General features: G+C 47.2%; 1 protein-coding gene across 3 annotated transcripts in view; it reads right to left on the bottom strand.

Moving 5' to 3' along the window:
- The window catches only part of LOC119170881 (lysine-specific histone demethylase 2), a 215,402-nt gene that overhangs the window by 57,806 nt on the left and 134,175 nt on the right, over positions 1-23,421 (bottom strand). For all 3 annotated transcript variants that reach the window (XM_037422162.2, XM_075886484.1, XM_075886483.1), the window contains 3 exons: positions 9,377-9,577; positions 8,179-8,409; positions 3,386-3,526 (listed from right to left, as the gene is read on the bottom strand). In XM_037422162.2, the coding sequence (XP_037278059.1) occupies positions 3,386-3,526; positions 8,179-8,409; positions 9,377-9,577 (573 nt within the window). The remainder of the gene's footprint in view (positions 1-3,385; positions 3,527-8,178; positions 8,410-9,376; positions 9,578-23,421) is intronic.

Here is a 23,421-nt window from a genome sequence, read left to right as displayed (position 1 = left end):
TCTGCAGCGTTCTTCTGAGGCACCGCCTGAAGCAGTAGTCTGGTGCCGTGTCATCAGCGCCACTCCTTTCTGCAAATGGTCCCCTTAGGCGACAAAAGGGGTTTACTTCAAAGTACTTTACTGTTGCCCGTGTGTCACGGGTATTATATTTAAAAGACATAAACTAGAAGAGAAAAGGAGCTGCTCAATGAGACGTCCTCGCGCATCACAGTGAGCATCGCCCCACAGGACATTGTGTGCATTAAAATCACCTAGAACCAGAAACGGCTCTGGGAGTTCATCTATTAATGATTCTAGATCACGTCTGTGTAGCTGTTGATGTGGTGGTATGTACACAGAACATATGGTAATGAGTTTAATAAAAAGTACAGCTCGAATGGCCACTGCCTCAAGGGCCGTTTGGAGCTTCAAGTGCTGGCATGCTATACTTCGATCGGCTATAATGGCCACACCGCCAGATGGTACAACAGCATCTTCCCGGTCTTTCCGAAAAATAATATATTGCCGTAGGAAGTCCTTGTGCTTAGGAGTTAAGTGCGTTTCTTGCACACATAGCACTTTCGCGTTAAACTTACTCAGAAGTTCTTGGACGTCATCTAAATTTCTAGGTATTCCCCTAACGTTCCACTGTATGATTTTGTCCATAGAGGGAAAAAAAAAAGGAAAAAAGTGCTGTGTGCAGAGAAGACGGAGATTAGCTCATTTTACAAGGCCTTTGTCAGGCCCTGTAATCGGCGTTTTGTCCTTTTTGGGGCGGTTGAGAGAATCTCGCCGCTCCTTCGGCGCTTTCTGCGTCGTTTGGCTTGAACTGGTGTCCATAGCCTCTTGCAAGGCTCTGGACGCCCGCTCTACAGAGCCATCTGTGCGTCGCTTAGACTTCGCCTCGATCGACGAAGTCTTTGTCCCCACCGAGCTGGGGGTCGATGAAGCCCCCTTGGCCTCGTGATTGCCCTGGCTGCTGCCAGAGCTTGTAGAGGTCACTGGTGTTGACAGGCTGAATGTGGGCAGGGCAGCCCTGGCTGCTCCCGCCGTAGGGGCTTGTGGCATTGGCCTCGGCACACTAGGAGCGGTCCGGACAGCTGCCAAGGGCCTTTGTGGTGCCGCCCCTTGTTGCACCACTTCGGCAAAAGGCGTTTTTAGTGCCAATGATAACGAGATCCGTTGTCTTGCTTCCCTGAATGTGATATTTTCCTTAACTTTTTTTTATAGTCATTGTTTCTTTTTCTCTTTTCCAGGCTGGGCACACTCTGGAGTATGCGGGGTAACTACCTTCGCAGTTAGCACAGAGGAGCTCGTCATAACTACATTCATTAGCACTGTGGCCAGTTGTGCCACACTTAGCACACTTCAGCTGTCCTCGGCAGCTCTGTGATGCATGACCAAATCGCTGGCATTTGAAACAACTCCTCGGGTTTGGAATGAAGGGTCGGACATGAAGTTTTGTACAGCCAGTTTCGAGAGTCTCAGGTAAAGTGGTTGAGTTTAAGGTGAGTATCAAGTGCTTTGTTGCTATTTTGTTGTTGTTACGTCTGATTTTGATGCGCTGGACATCTATTACACCTTGGTCCTTCCATCCATCAGGGAGCTCTTCTTCTCTGAGTGTCATCAAACCTTCGTCTGATACCACGCCCTTCACTGTATTCATGGTACGGTGTGCGCTCACAGAGACAGGGATGTTACCAAAGGCTACGAGGTGCGAGAGTTTATTGTACTGTTCCTTGTCTTTTATTCGAGAAGCAGATCTCCACTTGCCATCTTCGAGGCCTTATAACCGGTTCCAATGGTCTCTCAAGCACTTGGCTACAAGGAAGGGTGAGATTGCTCTAGCTTTTGTAGATGATTGTTCGCAGTGGAGGACATGGTATTTTGGGAAAGTTTCTGTTTTTGGGCCAAAGTAGTGAAGTTGCGTCGGTGCGTACCCTTTTCGAGGCACGACCAGTTAGATAGGGGGTCGAGGATCCCATGGGAAAATGTGGATTTTTCGGTAACGGCGCCTACCACCCACCACGGAGTCCAACAAGAGGACGTGGCAGAGCATGTGGGCATGTCTGCGCAACACCAGCAGTACGCAGTTACTATAACCTAATATGGTTTACCCTAGCTTGGATAGCCACACAAGGTTAACCCTTGCCGCCAGGAAAAACAGAAGTAAATTGAAGATAGGAGGGAACAGGAAAAATTGAAAGTAAGAGGAAAAGATGAAGATGAAGAGAGGGAGAGATAGGAAAAGGCGACTGCCGGTTTCCCCTGGGTGGGTCAGTCCAGGGGTTCCGTCTACGTGAAGCCGAGGCCAAAGGGGTGTGTTGCCGCCACTGGGGGGCCTTAAAGGTCCAATCACCCAGCATTCGCTCAACCCCCAGGATCCCCTTTTCCCCGGACACGGCAAAGCCACGCACGGCTAGGCGTGGGAGGGAGTCGAAACTCCCCCGTTAGCTCGGGTCCGGGGTGTCGCTACACACCAAACGCCTGTTTTCACAGGCGCCCCGGCGGGGAAAGCAGCAGCAGGTGCTGCATCCGTCTGGGAGGCTGGTGGCTTAGCCGCTGCATCCCTGCGTGAGGTCTGACCGGAAGCTACTGGCTGTTGTGACACTGCCCCATCGCGTGTCACATTGGCATATGTAGTGTGCTGTACTATTGAGAACCACTTTCGTGCTTCCTTGAACAATACATTTTTTTTTTTTAATTTGAAAGTTATAATGTCTTTTTCCTTTTTCGATGCAGGGCATGATCGGAAGTAAGAAGAGTGTTCAACTTCGCAGTTCACACAGTGGGGTGTGTTGCTACAGTCATCAGAGGAGTGTTCATGCTCACCGCATTTTGCACATGTTGGCTGTCCTCGGCACCTCAAACATTCGTGGCCATACCGTTGGCACCGGAAACATTGTCTAGAATTAGGTATGTACTCTACGAAAACTTAGGAAACTCTACGACTTAGGCCACTCATGGGGTAATGTCACAAGCAACAAACCTCTGGAGCGAAAGTAGCGACTCGAAGGCACCGGTGTAACTTGCAGGCTATACCTTGCCACTCGCTTTAGGCAACAAAAGAAAATGTTTTATCTCATGCAATAACTTTGCTCATATTTGATAGATGCTGAGAAAATTACCACCAGCAGTAGATTTGCGAGGCCAGACCGCTCAATAAGGTCCTTCTACAATAGCAAAAAACGATGTTATAGGCCTTTTGGAGCCTGAATAGAACTGAATAACAGTTGCCTTTATGAGCGACTATAACAAACTGCAATTTCCCTATGAGAACAAAAAGCTAGCGGATTCAGTCAGCGGTGCATTTCCTCATGTCCACGTGCATATCTAACCACCACACTGAAGCATATTCAAATGCTATCGTGGGTCACAATAAACCCTAAATACAAGGGCATCTGACCTTCTTGGGCTGTATCCTTGGGCTGAGGTCGAAGAAGACGCTGAAGAGACCGCGCTGCTCGGGTGACGATGGCACGTGGCCAAAGAAGTCTGCAGACCTCACCTCGGCAGACCAGAACGGCCGAGTGAACTTGAGGGCCACCTGTGTAGAGGGAGATACATCCGGACTACTGAAATGTTTAACTTACACAGCTTTTGCATAGTAAATTAAACACAGCAAAGAAACTTTGTGTTCTCACTAGCTACTTTTTCAAGTAGCAAGTGAGAACACAAAATTTCTTTTCGCAAAAAAAAAAGTCAGTGATGCCCAAGTTTCTAAGACCAGAAGCGATAAGGGTGGTCTCGAGTTTATTTTAGCAGCAGCGTGCTCTGTGCCGAGACCCTTGGCTTATAAGCTGCCTGAGGCTATTTAAGGGGCCCTCCAAGGCTTCAAAACAACGGTGCTGACTGCGTCAACACGTAGTGGCGCTCTCAAGAACTATTGCGAGCGGAAATGACAACGGATGGCGCGCGCATTGATTGATTGATATATGGGGTATAACGTCCCAAAACCACCATATGATTATGAGAGACGCTGTAGTGGAGGGCTCCGGAAATTTCGACCACCTGGGGGTTCTTTAACGTGCACCAAAATCTGAGCACATGGGCCTACAACATTTCCGTCTCCATCAGAAATGGAGCCGGGATTCGAACCTGCGACCTGCGGGTCAGCAGCCGATTACCTTAGCCACTAGACCACCGCGGCAGGGCGAATGACGCGCGCAGGCCTGTGAACAGATAAATGCAAAGTTGATGTAATCGTGGCTTTGCATAAAAATTGGGATTACTGTAGGGTTTATTTTTTCCTTAGCATGGTTTTTCACTGAATGCAGAAGAGAATAAAGCTCTCCGGCTTTTTCAGCTTGAAAACTGCAAAGCCGGTGAAAGATTGCACCATACGCCACAGTGCTGGAAAAAACGTGCCGGGGACGTTCCAGGTGCTGTTGTTAGAAGAAAAAAGTCACAGCTTTGTTGCAAAGGCGAAGCAATGAATGCGATAGCAATAAATTGGAAGGTCACGCGCAGAATAGCAAGCAGATCGAAACGTGCACTGCGTTTCTCACACACAAATGACGCACGAAACCTACTAACAGGTACGGATGCACGCGAACTAGCTTCTCATTTGTTACTTCACTGTGTCTGAAAAGCGTGCCCTTTTCGCAAGAGGATACTGTGCAACGATTGCAGTGACCTTTGTGCGTCCGGTAACTACAACAGAATCGTTTCGATGAAAGCCCAAGCCTATCCAAGACGTACGATTATCCCCACCGCGAGATAAGCGCACGCGTTAGCGTCCAGCCTGCTCCCTCTCCGAGGGGCGAAGTACGCATGCGAGATGAGAGCGGGCGCCGCCATGTTGTGACGATGTGACGATGCTTGCTCATTGCATCATCTTGCTGGCAATGCTGAAAACACGATAGTTCCCTTTGAGATGCCTGTTATTGCAAATTGTGTGAAAATGACGAGCGACTATCATCAATTAGGATCATGATGAGATCAGTGGTCCAGTAAAGAAGTGGACGGTGGGCTTTGACAAGGGGACGGCGGCTCGTCCTTTTCTCCACATCGTTTGGTGCCGAAACCCGGGAGGAAGGGCCTTCAGAGGTGAGACAGAGTGGATTTCACTTCTCAATCGCATCTCCAGCCTGGAGGATTTTGTGAAGCCACCATTACGTCAAGCTTGTGAATGAGGCCTAACCACCGCCGAGACCAGGGAGCACGACTCCGGCTGGAACCAAGACCACTAGGAGCACCCAACGACTGACGTGAGAGCAGGCATCGTCTGGAGGCTAGAGAGACGGGAGCCCTCAAGTGTACTATGGCTTCATCCCGACTGGCCCTTCATGACTACGATGCGATATTCGCAAGTCAAAACAGTCCATCGAGGTCAATGACGTACGTCTTGACAGTGCAGCCTTACGAGTGCAAGCATCGTCTGGAGGCTCGCAAGACAGGAGCCCCCACTTCCACTTCGGCTCCGTCTTGACTTGCTCTTCACGATGACGGCCCGATATTTGCAAGATCATGAAGAATGACAGCCTGACAAGTGATCCATATTCACTGTGCGAACCTTCTGTGACGGCTTCCGTTTGACAACGACTTCGCCTCATGATATGCTCGGCCAGTGACTTCTCACGTTTCTGACACTGAACTGTATCATGGAGGCCCTCTTTGAAAGGCAGAGTCAAACAGCAGTACTCCCAAGATGCAGCTGTTATATACAGTCGAGCCCACATATAACGGCCCCACCTAAAACGGCTTAAAACGAACAATATCTGCGTGACATTGAAAATACACATTGTTTCAATGGCACAAAATCACACTTACAAGTAACGTCTTCGAGCGCCGCCAATCGGTTACAGCGAACGGAGTCGGCGCTCTGCCGACTTCCCGGGAAACCACTTTCGACCACTGATCAGGCATCGGCGAGGTGCCCATAGATTCTTATTGTTAAATGCCGACCCTGCCTTCATGCCCCTCTAGTTGCCACTCTCCCCGACCGCTTTTTGTTATGCACCCCTCCATCCTTTGTCCCCCTACTACTCTGAGCACCCCGCATCGCCAGACAAGGCCTGCGTTTTCACACTGCCACCGATCTTTCGAAGACTGGTCTTTCCTCAGTTTTTGTTTGCTAGTACTACTGTTGGCGTCGCCGGCCTGGAGTGACCAGACCATTTGCCAACCTCGTCAGCCACCGACTGTATCCGGTCATCTGCATCTTGTCTTAATGTAGTGTTCTAGTGCACGCGCGCACGCTACCCCGTTGACTGTGATGATTCACGATGCGTTTTGTGTTCCTGACCTATTCTTGCTCACTTTGCACTCTGCTCAGCATGCCCACCGTACACTTGCAGAAGCATAAAAACGGCTGTTAATTTGCGCGTAACGAATCACGAAATATTGAAATCAGTGAGGCCACGCAAACCCGCTGGCACAACAAAACGATTCTTTGACCACGGCTGCCTATGCACTGAACACCGCCACGCGCACCGATCCAGGCGGCTGTGCTTTGACTTCTGCGCGCGCAGGCACTCTTTCAAGTTTTTATATGCGCGAGTTGCGCGTTTCGCGGACCTTTCAAGCAAGCTACCCGACCGGCCTCCTTTCCACGTGTTTTGGTTTTCAAGGTCGCCTTCCCGCCATATCCTCCCCTCTCTTCACCCTATCGCAACTGCTTGCCCTTCTATCGCAAATCTGCTCTCCTCTCTTGATCACGACTCCTTCGCCCGTCTCCACCGCTCCGCGACGCCAGCCAGGCTGGCTCGAATCCAGAAGTTTCATTTTTTGACTAGAAACTGGCCCACAGCCGCTTCACGCATTCTGGCATGTGCGTAGCGTAGCGTGTGCACGTCTTGCTCGCTCTTGGTGTGCATGTGTGTGGTCAGGATGGCGAATGAGAGGCCCTGCACACTTCTTCCTGCGGCTTAACAATACATCGAAAATGGGATTGCTTGGCTTGGGCATAATCCATACGTTAGGTGCCACGTTGCGGAGCGCTTGCTGTTGACCACCTGGTAGCCAACTTGCTGCTTTGGGCATCCAGGTATTCAGCTGTGGAGATCATGAATATTTGGTGGGCGGCGGTAACGGCTACATGCGCGCGAAACTGTTTTCGCGTGAAGCTTTCGGACAGGACCGCTGCGGCAGCGATTTGTGGAAGTACGTCGTGGACTCCGACATGGGAGAGTGAATGGGACATCTGTTGCGATAGTTTCATTACGGCCGATGACGATGCCGACACGACGGAACTATGCACGGATTAGGGCAATGCGAATGAAGTACGCAGCAACAGCGATTTGAAGGAATCGAATTGCGACAACGACGAAACTTTAGAGCTAGTGCCTCATGCAGGTTATGCCACAGGCCTCGGCGAAGAGCACACTGCCGTTTGAAATGAACTCGAGACCACCCTAATCGCTTCTGCTCTGTGAAACATGTGTGTCACGGACTTTTTCTGGGCAAAAAATTTTGTGTTTTCACTCTCAACTTTTTCAAAAGCTGCGTTTCATTTACTACGAACTTCGGGATACAGCGAACGAATGACACGTCAGGCTTGTTATAAGTGGGCTCGACTGTACCTCCCTCTTGAGGGATAATGGCAGATAACTATTCATCATTTGAGAATGCTTGCCGAACGTGATCCACCACATCCTTATTCTTCTAGTTATTTCACTCTCATCGTTCGGCTTCGTGGTTACTACCTGTCATAAGTAGACATATTCCTTTACAGCTTCCAGCGTCTCTCCACCTATCGCAAAGTGCTGTGCACCAAATTTATGCACCAAATAGGTACATAAATACCATTCAGACTCTGCACTGCTTCAGTCTAGATAAGGCACCTATGAAAGACCACCCCGACAGTGCTTCCTCAACCTAGCGAAAAAAAAAAAAAAAAACACTTTAATGTTGTGATCTCATAATATATGCTTAGAAATCCCCTCCATATTTCCTCCCGCAATTATGCTTCGAAGTATTAAATAAATAGACCAAAAACATTCAAGAAATATTTAAAAGTGGTTTGATTCGATTTGCATTCACATTTCAATTTTTGAATTTGCTTCGCATCCAAAGTATCGCTATTCACACAGCTAGTGAGAACTCTATTTTTTCATCTATGGTTTGTTTACTGTGAACTCCGGTATGCAACAAACAAATGCCATGTGATGCTCGATTTCATAATTGATAGGCTCAACTGCATCTGACCTTTTTTGGACAACAAAAGGCCACTGTGCTGTGGCAAGAGCAGTGCCTCACCTTTTCAATGACACCTGCCCCCAGCTCTTTCAGTGCATCTGTCTTGGCCTTTGGCAGAGGCGGTGAGAAGCTGATTTCCTGTCGCTGGAGGATGGCCAACGGCACTGTGACCAGGGCGAAGTCGGCCGAGAACTTCCCCTCTTCTTCCTCAACCTTGCCATTTTGGGCACCAGACTGCTCCGTGAAGACTCGCACGCCCCCTTCCTCGGATCCGTACTCTATAGCTGTCACCTGCAGTTACCGAAAATGAAACTAGTGAGGGTGTTTTTCGAGTCGTGACGATACCTTAAGCCTTCAAGTATTTCATGCATGAAAGAAGGAAAGATTAGGCATCAGCCAGCCTGGCTGTGTTGAAGAGCATGCAGTGTGGGGGAAAAAAACCACCCCAAAATACTTTTTGAAAATGAGCGCACATTTCTTTGATGAAGCCTATGATCTCTGCCATGAGGGTGCAGCTCAACAGCTGCAAGAGTAACGCTTAAAAGATGTTCACAATCTTGCACACTGCTTCAGTGACATTATTGAACCTGCCAACATGAGCGTAAACGTTTTTTTCTATGCACTCTGAAACGTCCGTTTTTGATACCATCTCTTTGCATCAATTCGAGAGCACTATTTAGGCATAGCCTTTGCTCACAAAGCCCTTGAAACTGTTGCAAAGTTATAAAGGCAGATTTAGTAGCACCATGCACTTGCTCGCTTAGGTGGGAGCACCCAGCGTGGGCATTTTCTAGGCACTAGCAACGAACAAATAAGCCGGTTTTGTGGTAAGAGTTGCCACAATCGAGAGATGGCAGCGCAGCGCAACTGGTGCACTAATCTGCTGTCACATCGTGGCCCTATACACTAGACGAACCCCATGGTTTATCTTGCAAAAGTGACAGCAAACAACTTTGTTCTTGTGGACAACTGCAGAGAGTAGTGTGGTGTAGCTTGTTTGGATGTGCCCTTGCAAAGACGTGCAAAATTGTGGCTAGTATCACCTCCAACCAAGCTCTTTTGCCCATGGACATTTTATGTTAACATCTATGTACTCTCGATTTAGGAGAGCCAGCCATTTTTTCTTTTGCCCATTGTGCATGACAGCTTTATGGACACCAAGAATTGGGCAAATATGCCGTTGAAATTGATCATTGCGATTTATATGGAAGCTTTCTATGCTTAAAATTCAGTTTCCTTTCAGGCAGAGGGAGTAGACCTTGTGCCCGTAGCGGATGTGGAGGCCCTCAGCCAGTGCCTGCATGAGACAGCCGAAGCCGTCTGGGACGAGGGCGTGTTGCCCGCTGAACTGGGGGAACCGCTCATTCTGGTCCCACTGCAGGGCCGACACCTCGCGCAGGTGGGCACCACACGCGTACTCCAGGTTGCCGATGTGGAACTGTAGCACATTGCTCTCTTCCTGCACGCAAACAGTGTCCATTTGAAAAATAAGAAATCGCCATGCTTTTGTGAAAAAAAAAAAAAAAAAAAAGAGGATGACCTTAATTTTAGGTCTGGCGGTACCATGCTGCCATTTTCCTAAGGGATGGGTGCCCTCCAAAGCAACTACAACTTTGTTTTGCCGAACACTAGGCCATAAGTGCGCTTGTACCTATTTAACCAGTAGGTACCTGGCGGCAGCAATTTTCTACCTCCCAAAGCAGTGGCGGATGCTCAATTACCGTATCTACTCGCATAAATCTAAAAAAAATCGCACCAAAGTTTGGGGTGCGTTTATTATGCGGGGCAGATTTTATGAACGCTGTTTCAGGATGAGCGAAAAATGCGGTAATGCAAAAAAAAAGTTAGGTCAATTAGCCTTTCCCAAATGACATACGCATACACTGTTTGGAAACAGCTTCTCTGTGAGAGGTTCCTGAGAACATGACAAGTTCCTGCACGCACGAAGAACAAGCTAAGAGAGACTTGGGTGTGCTACCATGTTGTGGAAATCGCCACGATCTTTTCTAGGCCCAAAAAAAGGAAACAAAAAAAAACAAGTACGAACAAAAAAAAAAACAGCACAAGAAACAAGAGGAGGTGAGAGGGGGGTCTCAATCTCAAGCATCAACATCAGCGTTGCAGTCTTATAATGGCGAGGAGTGCCCGAACACACGAGGGTAGGGTTTTTCACTAAGGTGTGAGTCTAAAAGGATCAACAGAACTAGCAGAATTCATTTAGGTCAAAATAAGACATGTGTGTCTTCCTGAGACACTTGGATGGATGGGACGGTGCAGCTGGTTGCCGCAAAAGCGCAGGTCAAAGCTTTGCTTACAACTTGATTTTTTTTTTTTTTTTTACAGGACTGCCAAAACGCGTCTGGCCCCTTTTAATTGAGATAGGACAGTCTATAGGCTGTTTTTGTGCCATCACCATCGCTGCCCTTCTTCACCGTATATGTATACATATCTATATATATGAACACTCTCGAAAGAAAGAAAGCTGCCCATGCTTGGCGCCAAGCTCGTCGCGATGCACCGACGCACGCTTATCTCTTAGCTCCATAAATTGAGGGGGAGGGGAGGCTTAGATGCTTGTGCACGCGCACTTATCCTTTGGTGGGAAGAATCGTGGTGTGCCTTCGGCTTTCATTGAAATTATTGCGTTAGTTGCCGGGCCCACAAAGGTCACTTTGGTCTCTGCACAGGCCCCTTTTGCAAAAAGAGCCTGCTTTTCATACACAGCAAAGTAAAACAACTGAGACACTTGCTAGTTTGTACTCATCTGTAGCTGTGATTATGTATCATGCATCACTTTTGTTTAAATAGCACGTTACGAGTCGAGCAGTAAACGATGTTAGTTCGCTTTCGTCCTGCAAGTATCGTTTTCGTGAGTCATTTGTGTGTGAGCAGCCCGCTGCACCTTTATATCTGCTTGCCGTTCTGAGCTATACATTCTAAGTTGTTGCTGTGGCATTTATTGTTTTGCCCTTGCGACAAAACTGCACCTTAAAAAAAAATTTGTAACGTATTTACTGCCTTTAACCTACCGCTGCGTGCTCTCGGAGCTCGTAGATCGCTATCGCGTTGCCGCGACCACGGTTTTGTGCGTTGCGGTTGCCGCAAACGGTAGTTCATTTTAGAATCACATGGGCCTTTCAAACTAAGTCGTTTTATGCTACCTCCGATAGCATCTGCCGCAGGTTTGTCCTCAGAGTTTGCGGAAAGCAGTGTTGCTTTGACTGATTGAGCGCAAACTTTCGGGGTTCTCTCAGTTACGTCGTCACCATACATGATTGTGTCAAGAGCGACTGCGGTTTCGTCCTCAGCTGCTGTGGCAACAGCAATCACACGCACTGTAGCCCGCCAGTCCCACACGTACTTCCGAAGCTTCGGGTACGCTGCTCTCGGCCTTCGTTCGACAGTTTCCGTACTAAAGTTCGTATCACCCGCCACGATTAGGAAATGTGTTCGGAACATTTGAAGTTAGGCCCAATGAATATAGTGAAAATTGGCTGGAGAATTTCAAGACTTCGTATCTGCCGCGGTTTCGCATTCACCGAGATTATACTGTACGTTTAGATGAACGCCTCTTAAACTCATTTATAATATAATGGGTAGGTTTCAAAAGACTGGAGCAGATTGAGCTATTTTCTTGTCAATGCGGGCAGATCACGCACAGAAATTTTTATTTCCGGGACGATTTTTATGACAACCGTACAAACGGAAGAAACGATCGAAATCCGGGAGTCTCCCAGCCAATCCGGGAGCCTTGGTATGCAATGGGTAAGAAAGTATGAGGTGTTGGTTAGCGGGACTGCAGCGAATGAATGTTGGGGGTGCTTTTATTACGCAGGGACAAAAAAAAATCTAAATTTTGATGACTGAAATTGGGGGTGCATTAAATATGAAAGTGCATTCATTACGCAAGTAAATACAGTACCAAGGCTGTGGTGGGAAACACTGTCCACATTTACTGTCGGCAAGCAGTGTCAACATTTATGACTGGAGACTAGATTAGAGGCACATGCAGTGATGCTACCAAAGTCTTCTGATATGGAGCAACTTTTGAAGCACAAAAATTTTAATTTCATTTTGAAGTGCTATGAAACAGCAAAATTGCCAATCTGGGAGCACTCTAGAACAGCTTGATTGATTGATACGTGGGGTTTAACGTCCCAAAACCACCATACGATTATGAGAGACACCCTAGTGAAGGGCGTCTCTCATAACCACCTGGGGTTCTTTAACGTACACCCAAATCCGATCACACGGGCCTACAGCATTTTCCCCTCCATTGAAAATGCAGCCACCACAGCAGAGATTTGATACCACGACTTGTGGATCAGCAGCCGAGTACCTTAAACACTAGACCACCGCGGCGGGGCTCCGGAGCCATTAAATTGACATCCCAGAGTACACTGGAGAAGCAAGTTGTATTTACATTCAAGGACATGAATAATTATTTTGGGGCTCTTGTGATGAGGTCGAAATACTTAAATTCATTGCAAATCTTGGGGAGCCAATAATCTTAAGAGAACCCCCTATTTCACTTGATGACAAAAGATAACGGCATCATGGTGTTGAGCATAGGCGTGCGCAGGGTTCCCCTTCACGTACAGTTAACTGCCGATTTTTCGGACCCTCTAGGGAGCGAAAAACCGTCCGAAAATTCAGGCAAGCCAAAAAAATGAATGCAAGCAAAAAAAAAAAAAAACACACATTATTTTACTGATAATTTTCTATGCAAGCAAAAAAATGCACCATTTTGCTAATATTTCTCAATGCAAGCAAAAAACGCACCATTTCATTGATATTTCTCTGATAAAGAGGGTCAAGGTCGAAGTACCAGACTTCCGGAACTCTGCCAAAGCATCAGTGGGGTGGCTCTGAAAAGAGCCGTTAAAAAAAAAATGCATGGAGCCGACAGCGGGTGCTGTCAGGGCAGCCGGTATTAGAGCTGCAGTGGCTTGAAAAACTTGTTGATCCTTGTTTGAATGGTGTTCCGCTTGCATGTGATCACATTCGCCTCGATTGTACACCGATGACAGCGTCATCGATGCTCGCATCAATTCGGCGGTCGTAGGTGGCGCACGCGTTGGTACCTCTTTTTCGACATCGGAGTCGTCTGAATCCGCCATAACCTCACTGACTATTTTGTCGTCGGTTAGCTCTGCGTTGAAGTCAAGCTTGTTGTCAGCGTCGACGAACCGCTCAAAAGTTATTTCCGTAGGCATGGAAGCACCAGCACAGCGGAGCACACTTCACACGATCGCACAACTACGCACTAGGCTAGCCAAACACCATCTGGGCTGCGTAAACAAAACGGCGTGACGGCAGGCGGCGGTGCCTCGGGTACTCCAGAGGTGGGGCTGGTAAACATTCAAGATAGCCAGTGTGGCCAGACCAAATCGGTGTGTGACGGTTAGTTCTAGTTCGAAGTGGTGAAAAGCTTCGCGAAAGTGCTGCGCGGGAAGCCAGAGTGGGACGCACGAGCACAAGCGCTAAAGCGAAAGAAACTTTATTGGCACCAAAAAATTTCCGGGTGGATAGTTTCGATTGTCAGCGAAATACCCTTGCACGATAAATACGGCCAGTGTTAGGAATCTCGGAGGCCGTGCGTGTTTCTCCGTTAACGATCAACGAGTCCAAGCAACGAGTTCAAGCAACGAGTCCAAGCAACAGATGCCGCCACAGTAGACCGGCGCGCTCATTTATGCGATCGTAATGGCGTAAGACGCAGTTGTGGTGGTCTCCACTGGAGGTGAGTGGTTGTTTCCGATTTTCCGTCGCGTCAAAAAGTCCGGAAAATTGGACTACGGGGGGTTCGAGCGTCCGAAATTTTAGAGCTCCTTATACATTGATTCTATAGGGCTCGTGGCGATGCCGCGAAGATGTCCGAATTATCGGGCATGTTCGAAAATTCAGGTGTCCGAAAAATCGGCAGTTGACAATAGTGGGGAGGGGAAGGGAAGCGAGGGTTCAATGCAGTGCCCCCCCCACCCTATTATTTAAATGTATGGGGCAGGGTTTGCGGACCCCAACCCCATCATAGGTGACACGAGGGGGGGGGGGGGGGGGGGGGGGGGGCTGCCTCCCTCATATGCACAGCATCCAACTTTTTCAGTTATTATTTTCGTAGCAAATTAACAGAACACTAGTTCAACGAAATTGTACGTTATGAAAAGACATTCTAAGTACACCTATGTGATTATAACCATACATGGTAGACAAACGGTGAGACAGCACCAGACACTCACACTGTCTCAAATGTATACCTCTAAAACGACTCTAAGGAGAAATAGGTGTTCTTCTTCTACACTGTACATCACATTGCTGTGCGTAACATGGCGTCACTTAGTCCCAAAAAGCCAACCTCATACGACATGTCCATCTATTGAGGCTACTTGGCACTCAGACTACATTATTTAACAAACATTGTTTCCCTTTCCCAGCGAAGTTTTATATGACTAGGGCTTTATGTCTGTACACCAAAAAACCCCTAATGTCCTCTAGAAAGCAGTGCAAAAAAGAAGGAGAAGAAAAAAAAAAAAAAAGGCCTCACAGGGTACCATATGCATATGCCTAAGACAACTCAAAGGTGAAAGCTAGTATATTGTTTTTACTGCGTTAGCATTTATATGGGTATTCGCGACTGGTTTTTACCGTCCTTGTCATGTTTTGTGTAATGTCCGAATTGATATATCACCCCCCCTCCCTCCGTCGTGAACCCTACGTTTTACACACGGGTAAAAATGCGAAAGCGGAGCGACGAATGCGACTGAAGCAGGGATAAGAATAGTTAACTTATCGTCGCTGAATAGAGGACGCATGCGATATCACCCCGCATGCCAGGCCTGCCATCGATTCCTACTTAAGCAGAGGAACGTGCTGCCTGTCTTGGAGGAGCATGAACGAACGCATGGGGTGGGGATAGGGGGCGTTGTGGCTCCAGAGCAGCAACTGTAATCTGGGGCGTGTTCAGATAAGGACAAACCAAGAGGTGCCCTGAAAACTTTTTTTTTTGCCCAAAATTTTTATATGAACTGAGAAAATGTCTCGCTAAACAGGAATCAACCATCGTTATGTGAAACTTGGCACAGATTTCTGGCAAAGAATTCGTGTTTTACTACAGGTAGAAAAAGGCACTTCTGACTTTAGCTTTGGGGGCTTTGATGATATATGGTGTTTTTTTTGGCGCAAGGGCCATTTGATGGCCAAAGAGCGCCAGTTCATGAGACAGGAATGTGGACAATGATTGTGATTAGCGGCTGTATAAGGGCCATAAAATTCCTCGCAGTAAAGCGGGTAAAAACATACAATTAATAAAATCATGACCATGCCGTGAAAGGTGTGTGTGGTGCGAATAGATGGCAAAAGTTCATGATAATAAAAACGATGGTGGACATGTATGGCATTAGCACAAGTGCCTCACTTGTTCATACCCTTGCGTCCAAGGGCCGTGAGGCAAGTGCTTTATTGTGTAGCCACCGCAGCGAAAACCTCTCTGGAGAGGTCGTGCTACGGTATGCCCGGGTATATGACATGAAAGCTATGAATTTCTTTTAAAAACGCTAACAATGATTTGTGACTAAAAAGCGGTTCCCTACCGACGAACATTGCAGGGTGTAAAGGTATATGTTGTCGGTACGGTGAAGGAAAGTGTTGTTTTCTTAGAGTGTCCAATTGTTTGCACTGAAATAAAATGTGAAGAACTGTTAGTGCTTCACCACATCTGTCACACAATGGTGGATTGCAGCCAGACAAAAGATATGTGTGTGTCGTGTATGTGTGTCCTATCCTGAGTCTCGTTAATGTTACCTCTGTGTGACGTGATTTTGATACTGGTGGCCAATGGCCAAGGTGTGGCTTGATAACGTGTAGTTAGTTTTGTGTGTGTGTATCCCACTTGCTCTGCCAGTAGTCCCTGAGTTTTCGTTTGAGAGACGGCTTAAGATCAAGGGCCGGGATTGATGTGGGTGTAATGGCGGTGCTTTCATGGGCGGATGCAGCAAGCTGATCCGCCATCATGTTGCCTTGAATCTCACGGTGCCCTGGCACCCAGCACACAACAACATGTCGGTTGAGTGTGTAGAGTGTGCATAAAATGGAGTAAAGTGAAACGAGGACAGGGTTTTTTTGTTTTTTAAGACTGTGCAGAGCCGTTACCACACTGAGGGAGTCTGTATAAATTACTGCTTTTTGTATTTGTGATTGTTTGATGTGTTTAGCTGCCACAAGTATCGCCTAAGCTTCCGCTGTGAAGATACTTGTGCCTAGATGTAGAGGGCCAGCATCCGAAAAGGAAGGGCCAACAGCAGCGTAGGACACAGAGGAGTTAGACTTAGAGGCATCTGTAAAAAACTCAGGACGTGTGTATTTGTGTTGAAGTTCCAAGAAGTATGTTCGAATATGGGCAATAGGCGCATGTTTAGTAACTTCTAGGAAAGACACATCACAATCTATAGTCTGCCACTGCCACGGTGGCGGGTATGCTACAGGAGCCATTAAACTGTGTTCGAGTGACACTCCAGTGTCCTCAGCTAGACCCTTCAGGCGAACTGAGAAGGGCTGCCTCATTGAAGGCCTGTTTTGAAAAAGAATGGAGCTCGACAAGTCATTAATAGTAGAGTATGAGGGGTGCCTCTTGTCTGCTTTCACCTTAAGGAAGTATAGAAAGGACATGTAGGTTCTTTGCAGATGAAGCGACCACTCATTTGGCTCAACGTAAAGGCTTTCTACGGGGCTGGTGCGAAAAGCACCCGTAGAAAGGCGGATGCCCGAATGGTGCACGGGATCCAGCATCTTCAAAGCACTTTGAGTCGCAGACTGATAAACAATGGCCCCATAATCTAAGCGGGTGCGAATAAGGCTTCTATACAGGTTCATGAGGCATTTCCTGTCACTACCCCACGTAGTACGTGACAACACTTTTATAACATTCATGGCTTTTAAACATTTTGTTTTTAAATACTTTATGTGGGGTACGAAGGTCAACTTGTTGTCCAAGATTAAGCCTAAGAATTTATGCTCGGCTTTGACGGACAGACGTTGCCCGTTCAGTCGAATGTCAGGTTCCGAGTGCATGCCTCTCTTTCGAGAGAACAAGACACACGTGCTTTTTTGTGGGTTAAGTCGAAATCCGTTTTCATCTGCCCATTTGGAGACCTTATTTAAACCCAGCTGAACCTGCCGCTCACACATGGCCAAGTTGCATGACTTGAAGCCAAGCTGAACGTCGTCGACATATGTACAATAGAACATATTGCGGGGAATGGACAAGTGCAAAGAATTCATTTTAATAATAAAAAGTGTGCAACTAAGCACACCACCTTGTGGCACGCCTGTTTCCTGGACAAATGTTTGGGAGAGCACACTGCCCAGACGAACACGGAATGTCCGGTTTGACAGGTAACTTTCGATTATATGAAGCATTCTTCCGCGCACACCAAGGTGGGACAGGTCTCTTAGAATTCCGAAACACCATGTTGTATAATAAGCCTTTTCGATATCGAGGAACACAGAGAGAAAATATTGTTTATGGACGAAGGCGTCTCTGATTTGTGCCTCGATACGAACAAGGTGGTCTGTGGTGGATCTACTTTCTAGAAACCCGCACTGAAATGGGTCGAGCAAATTATTTGTTTCAAGAAAATGTACAAGTCGGCAGTTTATCATTTTTTCGAAGACTTTGCACAAGCAGCTTGTAAGTGCTATAGGCCTATAACTCGAGGGTAAAAAAGGGTCCTTGCCCTCTTTCAAAATGGGAATAACAATAGCCTCTTTCCAGGAGGTAGGAATAGTGCCAGAAGACCAAATAGCATTGTACAAACAAAGTAAGGTTTTTCGGGTTTCGTTTGGTAGGTTTTTTAACATTTCATACATCACACGGTCAGAACCTGGGGCAGAAGTACTGCAGGAGTTTAGAGATGTTCGGAGCTCAGCTAGACTGAAAGCTTGGTTATATGCCTCGTATCTAGTGAATTTGTGTTCGAGTTTCTGCTTTTCTATTCTTGTTCTGTATTTTTGAAAAGTGTCAGTATAGTGGGACGAGCTGGATACCTGTTCGAAGTGTGCACCGAGGAAGTTTGCCTGATCTTCCAAGGTATCACCCTGAGTGTTTACGAGTGGAAGTGTGTGTACTTGTTTTCCTGCTATCCTACCGACCATGTTCCAGACTTTAGCCTCCTGTGTGTATGAATTAACCCCTGATAAAAACTTCTGCCAGCTTTCTCTTCTGGCCTGCCGACGCGTTCTCCTGCCTTGAGACTTTATTTTCTTGAAGGTTTCAAGATTTTCGGCTGTCGGTGAGTTCCGAAGCAGCCTCCAAGCTCTGTTTTGCTGTTTGCGCGCGTTTCGGCATTCAGAGTTCCACCATGGCACACATCGTTTTCCAGGGTGTCCATTTGTTTGTGGGATGCATTTTGTTGCAGCATCAATCAAAAACGCTGTGAAGAAGTTCACAGCAACATCAATGTTCAAAGTACAGATGTCATTTCAACCTAGATAAGCGATAGTATAAAACTGTTCCCAGTCGGCTCTGTTTATGAGCCACTTGGGAACACGTGGTGGACACTCAGTTACTGTCGTTGTGCTCAAAACTACGGGGAAGTGGTCACTTCCGTACAGATTACTGACGACTTTCCACTGGAGTAGAGGCACAAGAGATGGAGATACTATGCTCAGGTCTATGGAGGAGTAGGTGTTATTAGCGAGGTTATAATAGGTTGGTTCTTTTCGATTTAGGAGACACGCGCTCGACGAGATAAGGAACTGTTCGATCAGTCGACCTCGCGCGTCATACCGAGAGTCACCCCATAGCCTGCTATGCGCATTAAAGTCTCCAAGGAGAACATAAGGCTCCGGAAGTTCATCAATTAGAGAGTGTAAATCGCGTTTTTGCAGCTTATAGCTAGGAGGAATGTAAATAGTGCAGATTGTGATCAGTTTATCAAAAAGAACCGCTCGAACAGCCACTGCTTCAAGGGATGTTTGGAGTTGTAAGTGTGTGCATGCTATTCCTTGATTCACTATGATGGCAACACCTCCGGATGATGTCATAGCATCAACACGGTCTTTTCGGAAAATAACGTATTTACAAAGAAAATTTGTGTGTTTTAAATTAAGGTGTTTCTTGTACACACAGCACTTTTGGCGAGTGTTCATGTAAGAGTTCTTGGATGTCGTCAAGGTTTCTGAGAAGGCCCCTGACGTTCCATTGTATAATTTGAGTGTTCATGGTGAATGTGAAATAGTGCTGTGTGTACGAAAAGCGAGTGGCTGTTTAGACAGGGAGTTTGAGTTCACTTAACAGGGCCATCACCAGGCCCTGTTATCTGCTTTTTTGTTCTCTTGACGCGCTCCAGGGAGCCACGCCGCTCTTTCGGCATCAAGGGTGCCGACGTATCCATTGCCTCCTCGGAGGCACTGGATGCCCGCACGTGCGGGCTGTTAATTCGAATTTCGGGCCTCGCCTAGTGAGGTGAAGCCTTGAGACTGGAGGACTCTGGAGTCTCCGGTCTCTGTTTGGGAGTAGGCGGTGTAGCTTGGGCTACAGCCGCCTTGGGGGCAGGTGCCACAACCACCGGCTCGGTATGCGCAGGCCAAAGGAGTGGCGAGGGCTGGTGCGGCGGTGCCCCCTGACGCGCCGCATCAGCGTATGTAGGTCCATAGAATGGAGCGACTCTTCGCCGTGCTTCCTTAAATGTAATGTTCTCCTTCACCTTCAACGTAATTATTTCTTTTTTCCAGTATGTGCAGGAGCGTGAATATGCGGCATGGTTTCCTTCGCAGTTTACACAGTGTGGCGGTTGTTTGCAGTTCTCAGACACGTGGCCTAAAACTCCACATTGTGCACAAGTCTGGCGACCACGACAGGTTTTAGAGCCATGGCCATACCTCTGGCATTGGAAGCAACGACGAGGGTTTGGTATGTACGGCCTGATAGATGTCTTTGTGTAGCCTGTTTGAATAGATTCCGGTAGTTTACTGGATGCAAATGTGAGTATTAAGTGTTTCGTCGGTGTTTCCTTATTATCTCTTCTAATGATGATTCTCTGTCCATTAGTGACATTTTGGCTCTTCCACCCCTCCAAAAGTTCAGTCTCAGTCAAGTAAGTCCATGTCAGATACCACTCCGCGAGTTGTGTTCATTGATCTATGTGGTGTTATGGTTATTGGTATGCCACCGAAATCTGAAAGACGGTCTAGCTTTTCAAATTGTTCTTTGTCACGGATTTCGAGGAGAAGGTCTCCACTAGCCATTTTGGTTACCTTGTATCCTGTGCCAAGAGTTTCAGTAAGACATCTAGAAACCAGGAAAGGAGAGACGGTTCTGGCTTGCTTTTCAGTTTTTTCACAGTGGATAACATGATAGTGAGATATGTTTCTTTGGGCTGGTTAAAAAAGTTTATATCATCGGTGCGTACCCGCTTTAAGCCGGTACGATCAGACAGTAAGGGGAATGCTCCATGCATGCCTTTCTTATTTTTGTTCAGCAGCGTTGGCGGCCACCCACCACGGAGACCAACGAGGGGCACTACAAGTTTACAGATGCTGAAAACTGCAGACGCCAGCCGTACAACGCCACTATAACCCAATGCGCCTAGACCAAGGTAGGCTATTTGCACAGGGTTAACCCTAGCCGCCAGGAAGTTTGGAAGTAAACGGAAGAGAGTAGAAGACAGGACAGATAAATAGTAAGAGATAAAGACGAAGATGCAGGGAGAGAGGGATAGAAAAAGGCGACTGCCGATTTCCCCTGGGTGGGTCAGCCCAGGGGTGCCGTCTACGTGAAGCCGGGGCCAAAGAGGTGTGTTGCCTCTGTCGGGGGGCCTTAAAGGTCCAATCACCCAGCGTCGGCTCAACCCCCAGGATCCCCTTTTCCCCGGACACGGCAAAGCCACGCACGGCTAGGCGTGGGAGGGAGTAGAAACTCCCCCGTTAGCTCAGGTCCGTGGTGTCGCTACACACCAAACGCCTACTTGCGCAGGCGCCCCTGCGGGGGCTTTGGAGGCCTATTACTCATAAAGTAATGCATTGTGAACATCAATATTTCTTTTTTTTCGTAGAACTATGCCATTAGTAATATTGTTCCTTTCAAACATTAATTTGTGCCACGCAGAGTATACTTTTTGAAAAATTGCCAGACTGAATTTTGAGCGACTGTCTTTCACTGACCCCAAATTCGAGGGCTTTTTTTTTTCTTTTTTCCTGCTACCACTAAAGCAATGAAACTGAAAATATTTGTCACAAATCTACAAAATGTTTTTCGTTCATCAAAGAAACAAGCACTGACTACATTGCATATTTATTTTGTTTTAAATTGTGAAAGTTGACATAATTGCAAAAGTAGTGAGGACACTTTAAGGCCGTTTAAAAAAATAACCACAATTGATTTTCATCAAAATGAAAAAGAATACCCAGTAGGGACTGCCAATTGTTGCGCTGCAAAAATGCGTTGCATTGTTTTATTTTCAGTGAAAGAACTACCATAATTACTCAAATCTAACGCACACCTTTTTTCCAGTTAAGCGAGTTCATAAATCGCATGCGCGTTAGAATCAAGCACGAAAAAAAAAACGAATACGTAATTCTATTGTCATCGGCATTTACAAAATGGCCGCCCCCTACGTGCGTCGGCATGGCGCGTTGGCCATTTTGGCCTATGTGTTTCCCATGTGCGGCACTTCGTACGTGGCCTGAGGAGTTCGTCATCTTGTAATGCATTAGCATCGATGGCATGGAAGGTCCGACTCCAAAAACTCGACGAGTACACCACGATGCCGCTTTTAAAAGACAAGTCATCGCGTGTACAGAAACGGATGGAAATCGGGCCACATCGCGGTTGTTCGGAGTTCCCGAAACGTGCATGCGGGACTGGCGGAAACAAAAGCAGAAGTTTGTCGACAGCAAAGCTTCACGCAAAGGCTTCAGTGGACCACAGCAGGGCCGGTTTCCGCAAATTGAAGAGCTGCTCGGTGAGTATGTGCTTGAGGAGCGAGCGGCACAGTGGCCCGTGACGACAGAACTGCTCCAAGTGCGGGCTATGCAGTTAGCCATAGAAAAAGCGCTAATGCGGAGCCAGTTTAAAGCGAGCATGTGCTGGCTAACTAACTTGATGAAGAGGAAAGGCTTTTCCCTACGAAGACGAACGGGCATATGCGAAAAGTTTCCGGAGGAGTACGATGAAAAGCTTCACAGTTTTCAGAGGTTCGTCCTTAACTTGTGGCACAACAATGGCTACCTGCTTGGGCAAATCGGGAATGCCGATCAGACGCCTCTTTACTTCGACATACCTGGTACCACAACCGGCGAGAAGAATGAGGTGAAGCAAGTTCGCGTGCTGACATCGGGCCACGGTAAAACTAGTGACGGCAATGCTCTGTTGCACGTCAGATGGGCACAAGCTTCCCCCGTACCTTATTTTTAAACAGAAGACGCTTCCAAAAGGAGTCGTTTTCCCGAGTAGTGTGATCGTGCGGGCCAACGAGCAAAATGGGTGCGCGTTGCAATCGATGTCTTACTTTTTTTTTTTTTTTTCATCGTGGAAATCGAAGGCGCGTTACAATCGAGGGCGCGGTAGAATAGAGTAAATACGGTAAGCCTATTTTGACACCCACTTACAATCTTAACGGCGATGCGTGGTCTTCTACTGATAAAACAAATGTTATAAACATATTCTTAATTCGCTTTTTTTTTTTTTTTTGCCGTTATGTGTTCTGTTTGCGCATTTTGAGTCACAGGAAAGCTGTGCTTGAACATTTAGGGCTCCGCTGTCTGTATTCCGACTGTATCCTCACCTTGACTGTGTGCCCCATGAAAGTGTGGACAGCACTTGCCCAACAATATTGCCCAGGTCATCAGCTCCTACGCACAAAAACTTCTCTAGTTTGGACACTGTTTCACAGAAAAATATTCCTGGTTCCATTGGAGCTTGTACGAATGAGTACTAATGTACGACCTCTACAAGGGACAAGTGTCGTGATACACACAGTTGAGCCCGCTTATAACGAACTTGAGCCTGACGGGACATCCGTTTGCTGTATCCCAAAGTTCGTAGTAAATGAAACACAGCTTTTAAAAAAGTTGCGAGTGAAAACACAAGATGTTTTGCCCAAAAAAGTCTGTGATGCCCGCGTTTTGAAGAGCAGAAGCGATAAGGGCGGTTTCTTTTCGAGTTTATTTCAAACGGAAGCCTGCTCTTCGCCGAGGCCTGTGGCATAAGCCGCATGAAGCGCTGGCTCAAAAGTTTCATCGTTCTCACAATCCGATTCCTCCAAATCGCTCTTGCCGCGTACTTAATTCACAATGCCCTAATCTGTG

Source organism: Rhipicephalus microplus, chromosome 2 (genome assembly GCF_043290135.1).
Source record: "Rhipicephalus microplus isolate Deutch F79 chromosome 2, USDA_Rmic, whole genome shotgun sequence".
In the NCBI taxonomy this organism is placed as follows: Eukaryota; Metazoa; Arthropoda; class Arachnida; order Ixodida; family Ixodidae; genus Rhipicephalus; species Rhipicephalus microplus.
This window is presented reverse-complemented; position numbering and strand designations above follow the sequence as displayed.